Here is a 15988-nt window from a genome sequence, read left to right as displayed (position 1 = left end):
CAGGAGGCGCTGCCGGGCTCGCTCCGCCCGCGCCGGGGCTGCGGGCCGGAGCCCCACGCTCCCCGCGCGAGGTGCCGGCGGGCGGGAGGACGGGCTGGACGCGCGCTCGGCTCCTCCCTCCGCCGGCAGCAAAGTAACTCCGGAGCGCGCGGGAGCCGCCGCGCCTGTCGCGCCGCGGACGCCTCGGCCGAGCGGGGCCCCGGGGCGGCCCCTCGGCGCCGGGGGCTCTGCTGGCGGGGCGCGCTCCGCGGCTCGCCGCGGCCCCGGCCTCTTTGGGAAACTTCTGGGCAAGTGGGCATGGGCGCGGGCGCCGCGGCCTCGCTGCCGCTCGTGGCGGCGCTCGCCCTGCTCGCCGGCTGCTCGCCCGCGCTGCTCGGCGCGCCGCTCTCCGCAGGTGAGTCGCCGCTCGCGGCGCCCAGGTGGGCACGGAGCCGCGCGGGGCGCGCTCCCACCTGGCTCGACGGGCGCCCCGCGGGCAGGTTCGCCCCGCCGAGGGGCTGGGGGTTCCGCCGCTCGCGGGCTGCAGGCGCCTCGCAAACTCTTCTTCGTCCTTTCTCCCTCCTCTTCCTCCTCCTCCGGCTCTCGCGGCCGCCCTGCCAGGCAGCGTCGGGGCTCGCGGCGCGGCCGGAGCTGCTGCCGCCGCTTTTCCCCTCTGGCCTCTCCCCTGAGGAACTTTTCCCTGCTGGGTGTCGGGGAGCAGCCCCGAGCGGGGACCGGCCGCTCCCGAAATTCTCTCCCCAAAGTGTGTGTGCGGTGGGGGAGCGCACGCGGCCGGTGTCTGTTTTGTTCGAAAGCCGCCACTTTTGTCGCCCTTCCCGCCTTCGCTCCCCGGAGGTGCTCGCGGGTGCTGGGGGTCGCGGTGAAGCGGGGCGGATCCTCCGGGGGCCGGGTCGGACCGATGACTTGGGACGCACCTGAGCGCGGCTGCCCCCGCTCTTCTTGGCGCTCCGCTCGGAGCTGAGGGGGTCGCGTGGGCGGCGGGGCGAGGCGCCGCGCGAAGGGGCAGCGCGGGCTGCCCCGGGGGGACCTCGGGCTCTTCCCTCGGCTCCTTCCCAGCGCTTGGGATGGCGCCGAGCGCGCCGCTGGGACGGGGGTTTCCTCCCCTTACCTTAGCCCGCTGCTAGGAAAACTTGAGCTAGGAAACTGCCACTAATGAAGGTACGTGCACTCGTGAGACTTGGCAGTGCTGCTTCCTTAAAGGGCTCGTGTGCGCTCAGGAGACTACTTTTTTTTTTTTTTTTTTTTTTTCCGGCCCGCCTGTGAATTATTTTCTAATTGAGAAGTTTGAAATGTGTCACTGTCAATTAAGAAATGTGCTGAAGCAATAAGAGAAATTGTGCTGGTCCAAACAGATTGCATCCCTCCTGTGTGGCTGACTTCAGTGCGTATAATTTAATATCTGCGTATCGGAACTGTGAGATTACGTAAGTGTCTACAAGCCTTTTACCAGGGGAGAGAAGCGCATCATATATGCAGATAACATGTTGTAGGAGCTGATACAATAAAATATGCCAGAAGAGATGAAATAAAACATGCCAAAGCGTGGTTCATCTCTTCATTTAAAACCAAACAAAAGTAGAAATCAGACAATTGACTCTGTGTCACTGGAACTTGTCAGACTAATGTTGATGGCAAAGGTAACTCTTCCATGTAGATTTTCATGAGCTTGTTCGCTGGCATAAAAAGGCTAGGAAGTTATGCTAACTTACATAGTCCATGAAATTTTATACTCTGAATGTGGAATGCAACCCTTCTTGGAGATGGAAGTATGAAACGTGAGGTTTGTACCGTTCAGTATGTGTTAAGTTAAAAATAATGCTCAAGATCAGCTCACCTACTGGAGCAGGTGAAGCTTGTGAATGAGCCAAACAGTAGTAACTAGAAAATGAGATTTTTTTCTCCTGCATGCCAGCAGCTAAAGTCTCTACTTTCTATTGTCAAGCAATATTAAAATAAAATAAAAAAGGCAACCCCTAAACCTTGTACTGGACAGAGCTTCACTATTTGCAGACTTTCTCAGACTTTCTTGGAGCTTTGGAGAAATAAATCTGTTGGTAGCTGATGCTGTCAGTATACTCAGTTTATTGCATGATGCTTGGATCTTTGGCTTTTTAAATCTGTTCTCTATCTATGTGTTAAGGGCAGTGTCCTGCTGAACACTTACTTATGACTAGACTTGAATGCTCTGCATTTAATAGACAATATGAATTTTGTTGTTTCCAAACCAGTCCCTGATGCTCATGTGTGTATATATGTGCGTGTGTGTGTGTTTTCCCCTTTAATGCCTGTTGATTAGAATTAGATAGTGTCATCCTAATATTAGTGGACGCATGATGTGAAGGTTGGGTCTATTTTCCCACTACCGTGGGGGCCTCTCTGTAGCCTTCCACGAGATGTTTCTGTAGATACCGCACATAGAAGCGTTTTGTTTTCTTCAGAGCAAGCTCCTCTGCTTTTAACAAGGCTACTCTTTTCCAAGCATCCTCCTTTGACAGCCTTCCCTCTCCTCTTAATACAGAAGCCTGTATGTTTTCACACTAAACTTAATAAAATACATTTTCCACTTCCTTTGTATTCTCTCGGTTTGAATCATAAGAATTTAAAACTGTATTTTTTTTCCTGTTCATTAACAAACAGTTCACATTCTATGTGAACTTTTCTTTCTCCAACACTGCAATTTGAATTTTCTTGCCTTGTTTTGTGTTTTTCAATTATGATTTTATATCCTTTTTCCTATACCACTCTGAAGCTGTGAATCTTGGTCAAATCCAAGCTTGTTCATATATTTTTTTGAAGTTTTTATTAAGGGTCCAATTAATGTAGAATCTTAAGTGTCTTTAAAAGTTGGCTTTCTCCCAGGTGTGTGTATGCGCCGGTTGTTACCTCTTCTTTCTCGTTACATGTTCCATGAAAGCAAATGCTACAGCAAGACAGGAAAAGAAGCAAGATCTTGCAATTTGTCGCAATCTTTAAAAATTATGTATCATCTCCACCCTGCCTGGCAAACAGTTGAAACACTGTATCTTTTGTCTTTCCCTCGAGGCCTGCAAAAAGCAAACATTTTTCTCCCCTCCCCCCCCCCCCCCCCCAGCACTTCCCCTCAAATAAATAAAACCAACCCTCATCCAGAATCCAAAGCCTGATGCTTTCTGGTCTCGCTGTGCTGTTTTTTACCCTGCTTCTTTCCGTGACCCTTCGACTCGGGTGTGAGCTTGTCAGAATCTAGGCCAAAATGTTTTGGCAGTGCCTGCCTCGCCGAAGTCTAGCTATTCCTTATATAGCACCTCCTTTCATCTGTAACTCCTGCAGTTTGATAAAGAACAAGTTCAGCTTGTTTTCACAACTTGATCATTACAAACTTCCAACTTTTTTTTTTCTCTAGCAATTTATATGTTTTCAAATGCAAAAAGAATTAAAAGCTCTTCAAAAAAAGTCCTTTCTTTTTGAAAAACACTACCTGCTTGTCAACTAATGCTGATAGAAATTTTATGTGCTATGCAGCCTCAGGTGGTATCTAGGCAAGTGTGTGTTTAATGTATTAAAGAAAGAGTATGAGGGTAAAAAAAAAAATCTTAAAAATTACCCAGGGTACCTGAAGTTTATTGTGTGATATTGCAGAATATAGGGAAGGATAAATAAGCATAGAAAAGAGCACTGTCTGATCTGGACCGTAAAGACCTTGTCTTACTGTACACTACTTTCTTATGCAAAGTAGTGCTTACAAATTGTGGTGTCACAAATGTACAGGCAGGAGTAAATATTTTTGGATTAATCCCTCCTTCCCTCATGATAAGGGCAGAGTTACTCTCTGACTTTGGGAGAGAGAGTCTAGCTCAGAAATTTGATGCTATGAAACAGAAAATATTGTTTGTTTTTATAAGTATTTTGTAGTCTAATACTTTTATATAGAGAAATATACCAAAATCATAATAAGCGTATCTAGAGATTAAAAGAAATCATCTAATAGAAGAGACTGAGGCAATTAAGAAAATGTTTTTTTAAAAAAGTTAAGTCATTAAACTCAAATTAACCCTTTACTGCCAGAACAGCAAAAGCTACTTCAGTCATATTTTATTCCTGAATATGCCACAATTTGTTCGTGTTATACAAGAGATTCTGGTGCAGGTAGGTGTATATGTAAAAGAGATTTTCAGTAGCTTCACCCCCAGCCCAAGCTGTTAAAATATATTGACAAATCATATGGATGAGTGGAATTAAAAATGAAGTTAGATTCTCACTCTCACACCCTCCTCCCCTAATGTTTTACTTTCCTTCCTGCTTCAACTCTCTTTCACAGAACTGCTAGTTCAGAGCTCACTTGTCTACCTACAGTTCCTGAAATAATGCTGCCACAATTCGATTTTGAAAGTTATCACAGAGAATTTAATTAGGAAAATGGGGTTCTAAACACCCAGAACTCAGGGACCTTGGAAGTCCTGTTCAGTCCTAGTCATCTGAGAAAATCATGATAGTGCTTGAGTAGTTTGTCAGCAATATGAGCAATGAATATTAAGCCAGGCAGATTTTTTTTTCCACCTACTTAAGGTCTTCCGTAGATCCTTTAAAATAAAACAACAACAACAACAAAAACTCTAAAACCTGTAGTGGTCAGGTCAGAGGTGTGTCTGGTCCGATATCCGACTCTGAGTGGAGAGTATAGATTTGGGCAAGTTGATGATGACTTCCTCTGAGTATCATCTCTCTCCAGAGACAACTTGTCAGTACTTAATGCAGTCAGTGAGTTGGTTTTATCATGCTTTTGCCTAATAATGTTTTGAACCTGTGTAGCTTTTTACATTCATGTCCTTTTGTGAAAAGGAATTTGTGTTGTGTGAAAAAGCTGTGGTCCTTTGTGGTGGTGATGTTGTTTTATTTGCTGGTTTTAATTAATGTTTTCTAGCTCTTCTACTGAAAGCTAATAATTGTTCCAAATTTACCTTCTTCATGCCACTCATTTTTTTAAACTAAACTTTTCCATTCCACTCTTTCTGAACTATTGTTTTTCTAGAATGAAAAGCCCAGTTATAGCTATTTGTTATAAATGTGCCATATCTTTTCTTCATCTTTTACCATCCTCTCTTTCTTTTCCAGCTCTACTATATTGCACAGAGTATCCCAAGAGACAGCTGCCTCATAGGTTTATATAATGCATAGGGATGATTTCTGTTCTTTTTCCAATACATGTTGTGATCATTTCTGACATTTGTTTTGCTTGTTTGTTTGTTTTGGATCATTTTGAGCCATTCTTAGTTGTGAGTTGACATTTTAATGAAACTATCTTCGTCACTGCTGAAGAGTTGAGATCTTAGGGTTAAATGATGAGCTAACTGTGTTGTGGGTAGCAAGAGCTCTATGAAGGCAAAGTCTTTAGCCAGTCCCTCTGAGGGATATAACTTCTAAAGAAGGCTCTTGAAGGGCTGTAAGCTTGTGTTGGGTGTTTGGGAGAGTTAATGTCTTTAATGCTTACCAGTGTGGTTTTTTTCTTCCTTCTGAAAGTCTCTTGGTACTAGCAAGGTAAAAAGAGTTTATCCTCTTAAATGCAAGGTGTTAACAATATTTGGAGTAAAATAGAAGTCTGGACCAGTGCTACTTCTTGCTCAGGAGTCTTTGTGTGTTCTTTTTAGCTGGAAGACCTTCAGGGCGCTCAGCTCTCAAGAGCTGAGAGCATTGCTAAATTTTAGCTTTCTTTTACCATGGCTTCTCTTTGGGGAAATTCCTCCCCTTCCTTTTCAGCACAGGTCCAAAACCATCACTTCAGTCCCAATAACTGTGTCAGTCTGGAGGCACCTCATGGTTTCATGTGCTGAGAGGATCCCTCAGGTTGTAGTTTGTTACTGCCACAGGAAGACACCTTGGTAGCGCCGCTCCTGAAAGCATGCACTCAGGTTAGGAGCTTCAGGTGCAATGTCGTGATCCCCTGAAGCCAAGTGACCTCACTGCTGCTGCAGAGAGGGACATTTCCCTCACTAGGATGGGTCTTGCACCTTTTCTTCGGTTGGGTCAGTAGACTTGCCTTTCTGTGACATTTCTTGCGGCAAAGACAACACTTGGGAATAGTTTCCTATGGATCTGTGGATTTAGCTGGCTTTTGGATGTGGGGTAATGTAAATTCTGTGCACAGGAGGGTGAGGGTTGATGGTGGGTCCCCTCTGTGTGACACCATCTGTAGCTGCAGCACAACTGGTGGAAAGTGAACTGCTCCCTTTTCCGCTGGGTTGGTGCCCCCCTTGGCTTGCTGCGTGGTGCCTCCTTTGGGATGCATGCAAAGAGGGCCCAGATAGGGACGAGAAATGAGGGCTGGCACTGCCTCAGAGGCAGCAGGGGTTAGGTTGGGTGAGAGCCCTTGGAGCTGCATCCTGGCTGCCTCCATGCAAGCCGATGACACAGAGCTATGTCAGGGAAAGAAACCATAATACTTTAGGTAAACTGACCTTACATATGTTCTTTCATAATAACAGATGACTAGGCAGTTTATTACATAAATGTATAAGCAAAAAGTGACTTCTTGGCATGCAGAACAGGCACGATGGGGAGCCTAGAGGCCTTGGATATGACGGCGGCTGGTGCCAGGCTGCAGTTAGCTGGATTAGCCCGCTTAGGAGGCAGCTTGGTAGCTGCTGGGTCTTATTTAAGGCCCAGTCCCGTGCATTTTTCTTTCTCCCATGAGGCTTGCCTTTGCCCCTTCCCATCCACCTGCTCCTGTGGAAAGGTGCTGCGGTGGTGGCTGCTTGGTCAGTCGGTGCTAAACGCACAGGGTCTGCACCTGTGCAGGTCAGTCTGTGCTAAACGCACAGGATCTGCACCTGTGCAGACCGGTAACTCTCTTTGGAAGCCTGTGGGGTTTAAATGTGACTGTCTACCAAGTGTGTGGATGTTGGTTAAAGAGGAAAATAGCTCCAATCAGCTGAGCCAGTGGAAGTGGAGGCTAAGGTGCAGGCAAGTGTTTGTGCAGCATCTCCTCAGGGTCCCGCAGAGCCTCCCCAAGGCGGTGTTGCCCTTCTGTGTGTGACCATTGCCTCGGGCTGCTTCGTGCTTGATGCAGGGGACTTGCAGCTGCAGTAGCCCCTAAAAATGTGAAAATAAAGTTTTAGTAAGCCATTATGAAGAATGTTTACACAAGGAGCTCCTTTTAGTTGATTTAGTCTGTTGCATTTCTGGGTAAATGAACTGCATTTAGCTGCTCAAAGACTGGGTAATCAGTGGATGAAAGCTAAATGTTAATCTCATCATTTGAAACAACAGAAATTGTTTTTAGGTTTGCTTTTTGTTCCTGAAATTTAATTTCTATAAAATTTGGAATTCGTATTAATAAATTTCTGCAGGGATTTTATTTAAGAACTGTTTATTTGTTAATCCAATCAAATCTATTTTTCTGTTCTTGCTTTCACAGCCAAATCTTTGTCTGAGTCACCAGTGTCTTATTTTGAGCAGTTTAAAAATATTGAATAGCATCTAATATGCTGCCTAATAGGAAAACAATGAACCAGTGGCTCATACTGTTATATGTTTTATCCGAAGGACCATAGAGGAAGGGTTTTGTAAAGATGGTAAGATGATTTCTATTATTCATGTATAATATGCCCATAGACTTGAGACTGGTGAATTAAACCTTAACAGAGAGAATGTGTCCTTAAATACTGTTTGGGTGGATAGTCAGGAATTTGAGTCAACCCATAATATTTAACTATATTCTGGAGTAAGACCTATACACTAATAGCACGATGTATAAATGATACACCAGGCCCTGCTTAACAAACAGCTGGGTCTCCTTTTATGAGAGTATAATGGTGAGCAGTATCAAAAGGAAAACAGGCACCCCAGAATGAGAGCAGACTCTTAACAGCGGTGAGGCAACCTTGTACTAGTATCTGTGAACCACTTGCTCAAGAAGAATGAGCTATAATGGTAAACTTATTCTTCTATAAATGGGTCTGCATAAGGAATTTTGTTGATACAGCTGTCTATAATATGTCTATATACTTATTTTTTCCAATACCTCTCACACACCCTTGTTAAGTGTAGATGAAGTCTGAAAGAGATGCCTTTGTTTAGTCATTTGGAAATTGAAAATACATATATATATATATGTATTTTCCAGAAACAGCAAGTAGCTTTAAAGCATAAAAATATCTTTTGAATGAGAAGGTACTGTGTATAGACTTCTCAGAATTTTGTTCTCTTTGAGATCATGTGTATATGGAGGTGGTTGATGCTTATTGAGGATATGCCTCAGTAAGATTTGAATGATTTAATTTGCTGAGGATATGTGTTGTGAAAAGATTAAGTTTTATGCTCAGTACTACAGAGAATACAAAATTATTTTTGTTAACCAATGTGTGAAGGATAGGATCCTTCAATTTGCCAGAGCACCATTTGCTTCTGCTACAATTTACTGAAAAAATGTGATTATAAAGATTAATTGATTAGGAAAAGAAGCGGTTTTTCAACTACCATGTCATGAACCTAATTTTACTGATTTATGAGGCACCCTTGTATACTTTTTAAACCAAATTGTGTTGCAATTAAATTATGGTATGTTCACTGCAATTATTACACACTGGTTACTATATTTATATTGAGGTTGAGTTCTATGCTTTGCTTTGTGTTGTATGCTTTGCTTTGTGTGTTTGTATACTTACTCAGTAACAATAAAAATGACTAGTATATATGAATCAGAAGAGAAAAAGTCAGGAAAAACTAACCGGTTGTAGCTCAGATGAGCTCAAAACAGCTTATAACAAACAATTTGGAGTGGATAGCTAACTACTTTAGATGATTATAAATAATATATATATATTATATATATATATATATAATTATATAATATATATATATTATATATTTTATATATATATATATATTATATATATATATATAGGTGATTTCCAAATATAACTTTCATGCTTATTGTGAATTCTGTAGTGTGACTTCGGATACCTGTTGGTGTTTTATTTAAGCTTTAAAGAAAAAACCAAAAGTATCTAGAAACTTCAAAATTTTAGGCTGCTTTTGTTGTCTTTAGTATGGTGATAAAAGACAATTCTAAGACCTAGTTGAAATCTGTTCTGTAGCTACTTACTACTTTAAGTGATAAAATATCAAATCAGAGTATTCTTCTATCGATATCGGAGTAAGATCAAAATGGGGAATATACTACCTAAATTCTTTGAGAATTACCGTTTGCTTGTTCTTTGTAAATGTAAGACCAGCTATCAGGTATGAGAACATCCAAGAAATTTGCCGGAGTTCACAAGTTTGTAAAGCAGAGATGAGCACTGACTGCCGTCACAGCACTTAAAATGCTTTAAAGGAAAACCTGTTAAAAACTACTGATCCTAAGTACTGAAGGGAGAAAAAACCTAACCTTTTCATGTTTTTGCTGGAAGAGCTCTATGGCAATGCTCGTGGCTCCATGCCATAACTGAAGAGAGGGAAGGTGTGTATGAGTCCCTACTCCAAATGGTTGATGAATATAAGTATCACTGGACTTCTCAGCAGAGCTATTACATGCTTCTCTTCCTCTTAGCTACTCAACTGTATCTGTCTTTGTTCACTTGACAGTGTATGTTGCATTCATTTTCCTTTTTTTTTTTTCAGATAGAAAATTTCAAATGAAAGAGGTTTTCTTCTTGCCAAAGCAGAAATCTAATGAAATGATCTTTTCAGCCTTTCCTTATTCAAAAACAGCAAACAACAAATCCCTTTTTTTGCAGTTAGGTCTGGATGGATTACCAGTAAAAACTAACTTGTGAAAATACTAAAAATTGCAAACTAATTCCACAGTCCTGCCAACGCTCAGCATGTGAATACTTTGTGTGTGTGGTCTTGTTTAGCGCAAAAGGTCTATTTATATTAAGTCTCTTACATTTGTAAATCTCTATGGAATTGGCTTTCCTCTTTCTTGGTGCCTTTCCTTTCAAATAGTAAAACAAATTATCAACAATCTCCTCCCCTTCCCCCCAAAGAAATATCTTAATCCCCCTGCCACATACATCCATAAATCTATAATGCACATGTCTAGCTGTAAAATAATGAGAGACTAGTTTCAGGTGAATGCAAAATATTTAGTGTATAACTATCAGGTTTTTGAGTCAGTTGAGACATAGCTGAGTAATGAAAAGGAATATAATTTCCCTGATAATCACAGGCTAAATAGATGAGTGTCATGTAATTTAATAACCAGAAAACTCATCTGAACTTTCTATGGGTTGATTGAGAAGCGAGAAGATGTCAGTCAACTTATTTCTTCAATTATTTTTACTTTTTTTTTTTTTTTTTTCTTTTAACCATTATGTCACTAGCTACTGAGTTCAGATGCTTGTGGTAGCCAAGCTGTTCAGTTTTTATGCTTTTTTTGACAAAGTGAGTTTAATTTGCTGGTACATCTTGCGTAAGTGGGAAGGTGTTGCAGTCTTAGGTGCTGCCTCTCTCTCAGTACTTTCTGATCTTGAAACCCTGCCTTGAAATCCTTGCAAGATGATACAGTTAAACACTTGGGGCAAGGTTAAGAGCTCTGCTGGAGTCAAGGAGAAGGCACGAAGCGCTTCCCTGCCTGCAGTCCAGTCCCTTCCTCACTGGTTGTATACTCTGTGTCTGCACAGCAGCAGTTAAACTACCAGGCCCAGTTTATAGGTTGTTTTAAACACATTCAAGTAGATATTCTAAACAGCTTTTTTGGGGGTGGTGTTTGTTCCCTCTGACTCGCTTATCCCTGTTTCTTTGAGTTTAGACTTCAAATGTGCATTTCTTCTGGTGATTTATTGGCATTTCTGTCAGCTGTTAGGCAAGGAATTGACCAACATTTGGAAAGGGCAAGATTATTTTCTCATTTAGAGAGACTGCACAGATGTGCTTTATGAGCATTCAGAAGAAGGGAGACTATACATTACTTTCAAATTGACAGGAACCATGTATTTGAAAATCTTTTGGTCTCAGTTTTATGGGCTACAGAATGAGGCTGTGAATCTGAAAGAGTAGCATTTGTGATTATTAACGACACTTGCAGACCTTAGAAATACTGAAATAATTTGAAGGATGACTTTGCATGGTGATAATATCCAGATGCTAACTATAAACTTCTCTTTGCTGTTTGCTTGAGCATGGAAATGGAAATGAAAACAAGTATTAGATAGTTTGTGTTTCAGGGAAAGGGTCTTGGCCATCCATCTGTTAAACTCATATTTTTCACTTGCCACATAAAAGTAGTATTAAATAACTTTTAGGTTAGCCTTATTCCATGTTGTTAAATTTAAGAGAATTAGAAAAAAAATGTTTAATAGAAAATACCACATGATTTTTTTTTTTTTTTAAAAAAAAAAGGGGCAAAAAAACCCCGCACACTTGGACGTGAAGAGTATGCCTTGTCAACCTAAACCCAAGGAACGCTAGGCAACCAGGAACTGAAACAAATGCCAAAGAAAATGCTCAGATTTAATTAGTTTATATATTAGATAGTCCTTAGAGGATACACGAACAAATGAATGAAGTTGGTAAATGCTTAGTTGTTTCAAAATAAAATAAACATCTGATTTGCTTCTGAGGTGCTACTGCTGTACTGATGTTGATTACATAATAGGTACTTTAATCAGTTCTTGCTAAACACTTCTCTCAGCACTGCATTTGTAGCAAAAATAGCAAAATAGCAAAAGTGTAGAGCAAAATAGATTTTTTGAGGAGTTCTTAGCCCAAATGCAACTTCAAAAATACAGAAAACATAGCAGGACCTTGCTTTGATTTATGAAATATAAGTGAGTTAGAAATGCATTTTTTTTTCCTTGTTATGCTGTCAAAATATGTATAATTATTTTTAATGCACTTCTTTCAATGCACTCCTTTCGTTGGAAGAGCAAGAGTGCGTGTTTGGTGGAGAAGAAATTAAGTCTTGGGATCATACTTAAGCTCTAAAGATTCCAAATCCTCTTCCAGGTTCTTCCAAGTTGCACCAGTAATTGCTTTTCAACAGTTTGGTTGAAGATTCAGCCCTAAGACAGTGTCTATCTTGCAGCTGTGAAAGTAAAGCAAAGGGCTTGGAAAAGAAAATGTAATGTTGTAGAGTGGTAGAAGGAGCTGTAAATCTGTTATGAAAGTAAGTCATGAAGTTGAGTTCCTTCACTAAAATGCCAGTGATCAATGGGCAGGATAGGTTTATTCTCTAAGATGCCTAAGGTGGGCTGAGAGTTGAAAGAATTAAGTCCCTGTTTGTTACTGCTCTCTTAAGGAGCTCAGGAGAAGCTTAGTGTTTTATCTGTCCTCTTGTTACACCGACAATAGTAGGTGCGTGGGAAGTAACAAGTAAAATTCCAAGTCATTCCAGTCACGCTGTATGTTGATTTTTATTGACAGATTAAACAGGACTGAAAAACAAACCAGTGCACTTGCATATGGGATGAATAGCTTCTTGCTTCAGACCTCGCTTTCCAGGAGCCCAGCCTCAAGTCAGGGGCAGTGCAGCAACTTCCCTGAGAGTTCTTGGGTTTCTTCCTTGCTTGTGCTCAGCCTTTGTTTTACTGGTACTTTTTTGCTTTCAAATTAGAATATTTTTAGCCTCTGGCTTGCTATATTAAAATGTCCTTGTCAAGGAGGAATCCAGGTAGAACTGGTTTTGTTTACTTTCTAATTCTTCTCTGAGAAATTCTGCATAGAGGAGGGCTTGTCTCCTTTGTGGCATTCTCATTCATGCCCTTCCTTTGCATCCTCTCTTCCCTAACTGTTTACAGTATCCCTACTGTAGTAATCAGTCATCTGATTAAATTTACATTTTTCTGTATTTAAATGCAGGAGTGAACAAAGAGAAAGCACTCTCTGGCCTAAGCATTTAAACAAAATGGAGATGTACGAAAAAGATTAAAAAAAGAAAACAAAACCCAAAAACACGAGACCTCAGAATTTTGACTCTTGGCAGAAGGGAAAAGTGGAGAAAGTATAATGACTTTAAGAAAACTGGGATTGTGCATACTGAAAACTTCTAAGTTATAATTAGGAGGATTTGCCTTTAGCAATCTGTAAGATAAAGTACAAGTTATTGAATCTTCCATGTAAATATTTATTCATAGATGTGCATTTCATAAATGGACCCAGTTGCTGTGTGAAAAAAGTGTTTATACACTTAAAAATATATAAATGCTATATTTTATGTTTCCCTGGAGAATTTTTGCCTTCTTTCATCTATGACTGATCCGATCATGTAATAAATGAAGTAGCTTGTTCTCAGACACAGTTCACAGGTGTGAAGAAATCTTGCATGTGTAGGAGAAGAATAAGATGTTCTTAATGGAGAATTGTAATCGGTGTTTAAAAACTGCTTAATGCATTACAGAAGATAGTGGCTTAGCAGATAGACAGCCACAAGGACCGTGTATGAAAATGCAAATGCATACTATAATTAAATGAAAGTCAAAGCTAGGACAAATTCTTTAAAGTGTAGTAAAAAATATTTTTCAGGAACTGTTGTATGGAATACTTGGAAAAAGCATGCACTTGGGTAAGTAGTAGAAAGATTTCCTTTTTAATTTAAACTTCAATAGCTGTGAACAGAAACTAATCAACAAACAAATCCCAGCACAAAATAAGGTTAATTTTGAGTTGTTTGCACGATTACCTGCTCTGGCTTTTTGGCCTGAGAACATCACAAGCTGCTACGGTGAGAAGACAGAAGTGTTTTGGCAGTTTTAACTGTGAAACTAGTAGCTGTCAAGGTAATTTGGTGTTGCTGTGCCATAGGTGAAGAGTGGCTATATCTATACTGGCAAGTAATTTGGTGCTGTAGATGCTAGTCACTAAAGTTGTTTGAGACATTAGATGTGAGAACCATTTTATGTGGCTCAGCTGAAATGAGGTTATATTTAGTCTTTTTCTGTGGGTTACCTACACGCTGTGTGTCTGTGCTACACACTTAATTTGAAGTTTTCCAAAGGAGAAGCAGCGGTGTTTGTGCGAATCCCCGTGTTGGTGCAATTCAGAAGTGGAGCTCCAGACTAGATTTCCTCCTAATGTGTTTCCTCTCATGTGCAAAACCTGTGCTGAGAGCAAACTAATGCTGGGTAAATGGAGGCAAGATGTGCCTGGGGATGCACTTTTCACTGCTGTTTTGAACCAAGTTACTGATGTAGGTATAGCTATTAATAACAATTAGGGAAGAGACTAGAATATGCTCTTAAGGAGTAGTAATATTCTGAAATAATATAGCTCTTGCATAGATGCATGCTGGTAGAAAGAGTATATTTTGGTTTGAACTATTTGGCTAGAAAAGTGTAGACAGGATTTTTCAAGCAGTGAATAAAAGGGAGATGAAGATGGTAGGTCAGTATGAAGTCTGATATGTGTGGTATATATTATGGATATCATTAATTTGGTTGTGAGAATGTGATTATGTTTTCAGGGCTGAGAAGCAAACCTCACAGGGGAAATTGGAAGCTTGTTTAGTTAGTGAAATTAAATATTCTTATTTGTACAAGGCTCTGCATTGAGTGGGAAGGGCAAAGATGAGGTCTTAAAAGTTTGAGGCTACATATAACACAGGCTGAAGGAATCTGCTTTTCCTTCTCTGTGATTCTGTTGTCCCCTATGAAGGTTATATTTGAGACTTGAAATCTTAACCTCTATTGTCCCCTATGAAGGTTATATTTGAGACTTGAAATCTTAACCTCAGCCCCTGGATGTTCCAGTGAGGCCTGTTATACCATAACCCTTGTTTTGCAGAAGAGCCATGCTCCCAGAGGCAGAGTTGACTGTCCATCCGAAAATCTATAGTAAGGCATTATATCTGAATTTCTTACATTCTGGCATATATTCTAACTTACGTGCTAGTTCATTACCTAGTTAGGGGACTTATTGTGTTCTGAAATATGCGAATGAAAGTTAATATAAAGCAGAGCTGCACAAAATTAAGTCCTATTGAGAAATTGGTCCTTAAAAGTTAAACATCATCAGTATGTCTGCAAACAGTGTTGATGGCACTGATGCCTATCTGTACAACTATGCTTTTTGAAAGAAATGTTTGGTAAAAGGGGCAAGGCCAATAGTGGTGTTTTTTTTTTTTTTCTTCTTCCCTGTAAAAACTTCTGTAAAGAGGAAGAGAGGGAGTGGAGATGAGTGAAGCAGAATACATTAAACTTGAAAGAGGAATATAAATCACAGAAAATTAGAATTAAAATAAGAATTGACCAGGAGAGGGGGAGATGTGCAATAGGGCCAGCTGAGATGTCTGCCTCTATAGAGATTAATATCTCACTATGTATCGAGACTGATCTGGAAATGAGATTAAAACAAGAATTGACCAGAGCCAGGAGATGAACCATTGCACCTTCGTGGAGGTGTCCACCCCCACAGAGATTAATATCACACTGAATAAGGAAAATGTGATTTGGAAAAAGGATAAACATGCATTCTCTGTATTGAGGGGGTGATCTTATAGCACCTGAATTGCAAATAGTCTTAACTTTATCTCAGAGACTAATGTTTTGTTGCCAAGTAGATTCTTCTAAGGCCATTGGAACTTTAGCAGACTTAGCAACAAAAACTACTCTTGAGTATTTTATGAATGTTGCAAAGCAAACCACAGCAACTTTAGTCTTCTTATATTTAATCCTCTTTTGTATACAGTAAGTAATAAACAGATCAGGTTTCTGCTTAAGCAATGGAAGATCGATGTCATTATTGACATATCAAACAGTTCTTTGTGCCTATGTCATTTTGACAGCTCCTGAAAGCACAGAGCGTTTCAGAAGTTAGATCTCTCTTGGGGAGGACAGCAGTGAAAACTTTCCGCAGTCTTTGTTTATCTGTTAGACAACTGCGTAATATAAATATACTTTAAAAGTTAGGTAGGTATGTGAGTATGCTTAGCTCTGCTTCAGCTTTATTCTGATTCTGACTAGTATGAATGTGTTCCTTTGATACTTCTCTTTAAATTTCTGCAGAAACTGAATTAGAGAAATCTCTTACTCAAAACTTGAGCATTCTTATTCATATTATTATACATGAGTCTGGA

At 40.5% G+C, this 15988-nt stretch overlaps 1 protein-coding gene across 1 annotated transcript in view; it reads left to right on the top strand.

The window, feature by feature from the left end:
* Positions 1–297: 297 nt before the first annotated feature.
* LOC148592772 (receptor-type tyrosine-protein phosphatase kappa-like) overlaps positions 298–15988 on the top strand; it is a gene marked incomplete at its 3' end in the record, with an annotated part of 189550 nt that continues 173859 nt past the window's right edge. The window contains exon 1 of the mRNA XM_088533859.1: positions 298–394. Coding sequence (XP_088389985.1) covers positions 298–394 — 97 coding nt within the window. The remainder of the gene's footprint in view (positions 395–15988) is intronic.

Source organism: Tinamus guttatus, unplaced genomic scaffold, assembly GCF_059628265.1.
Source record: "Tinamus guttatus ecotype Peru unplaced genomic scaffold, ASM5962826v1 Tinamus_guttatus_pri_ptg000525l, whole genome shotgun sequence".
NCBI classification, from domain to species: domain Eukaryota; kingdom Metazoa; phylum Chordata; class Aves; order Tinamiformes; family Tinamidae; genus Tinamus; species Tinamus guttatus.
The sequence above is the reverse complement of the archived record's forward strand: the minus strand, read 5'-3'. Positions and strand labels throughout refer to the sequence as shown.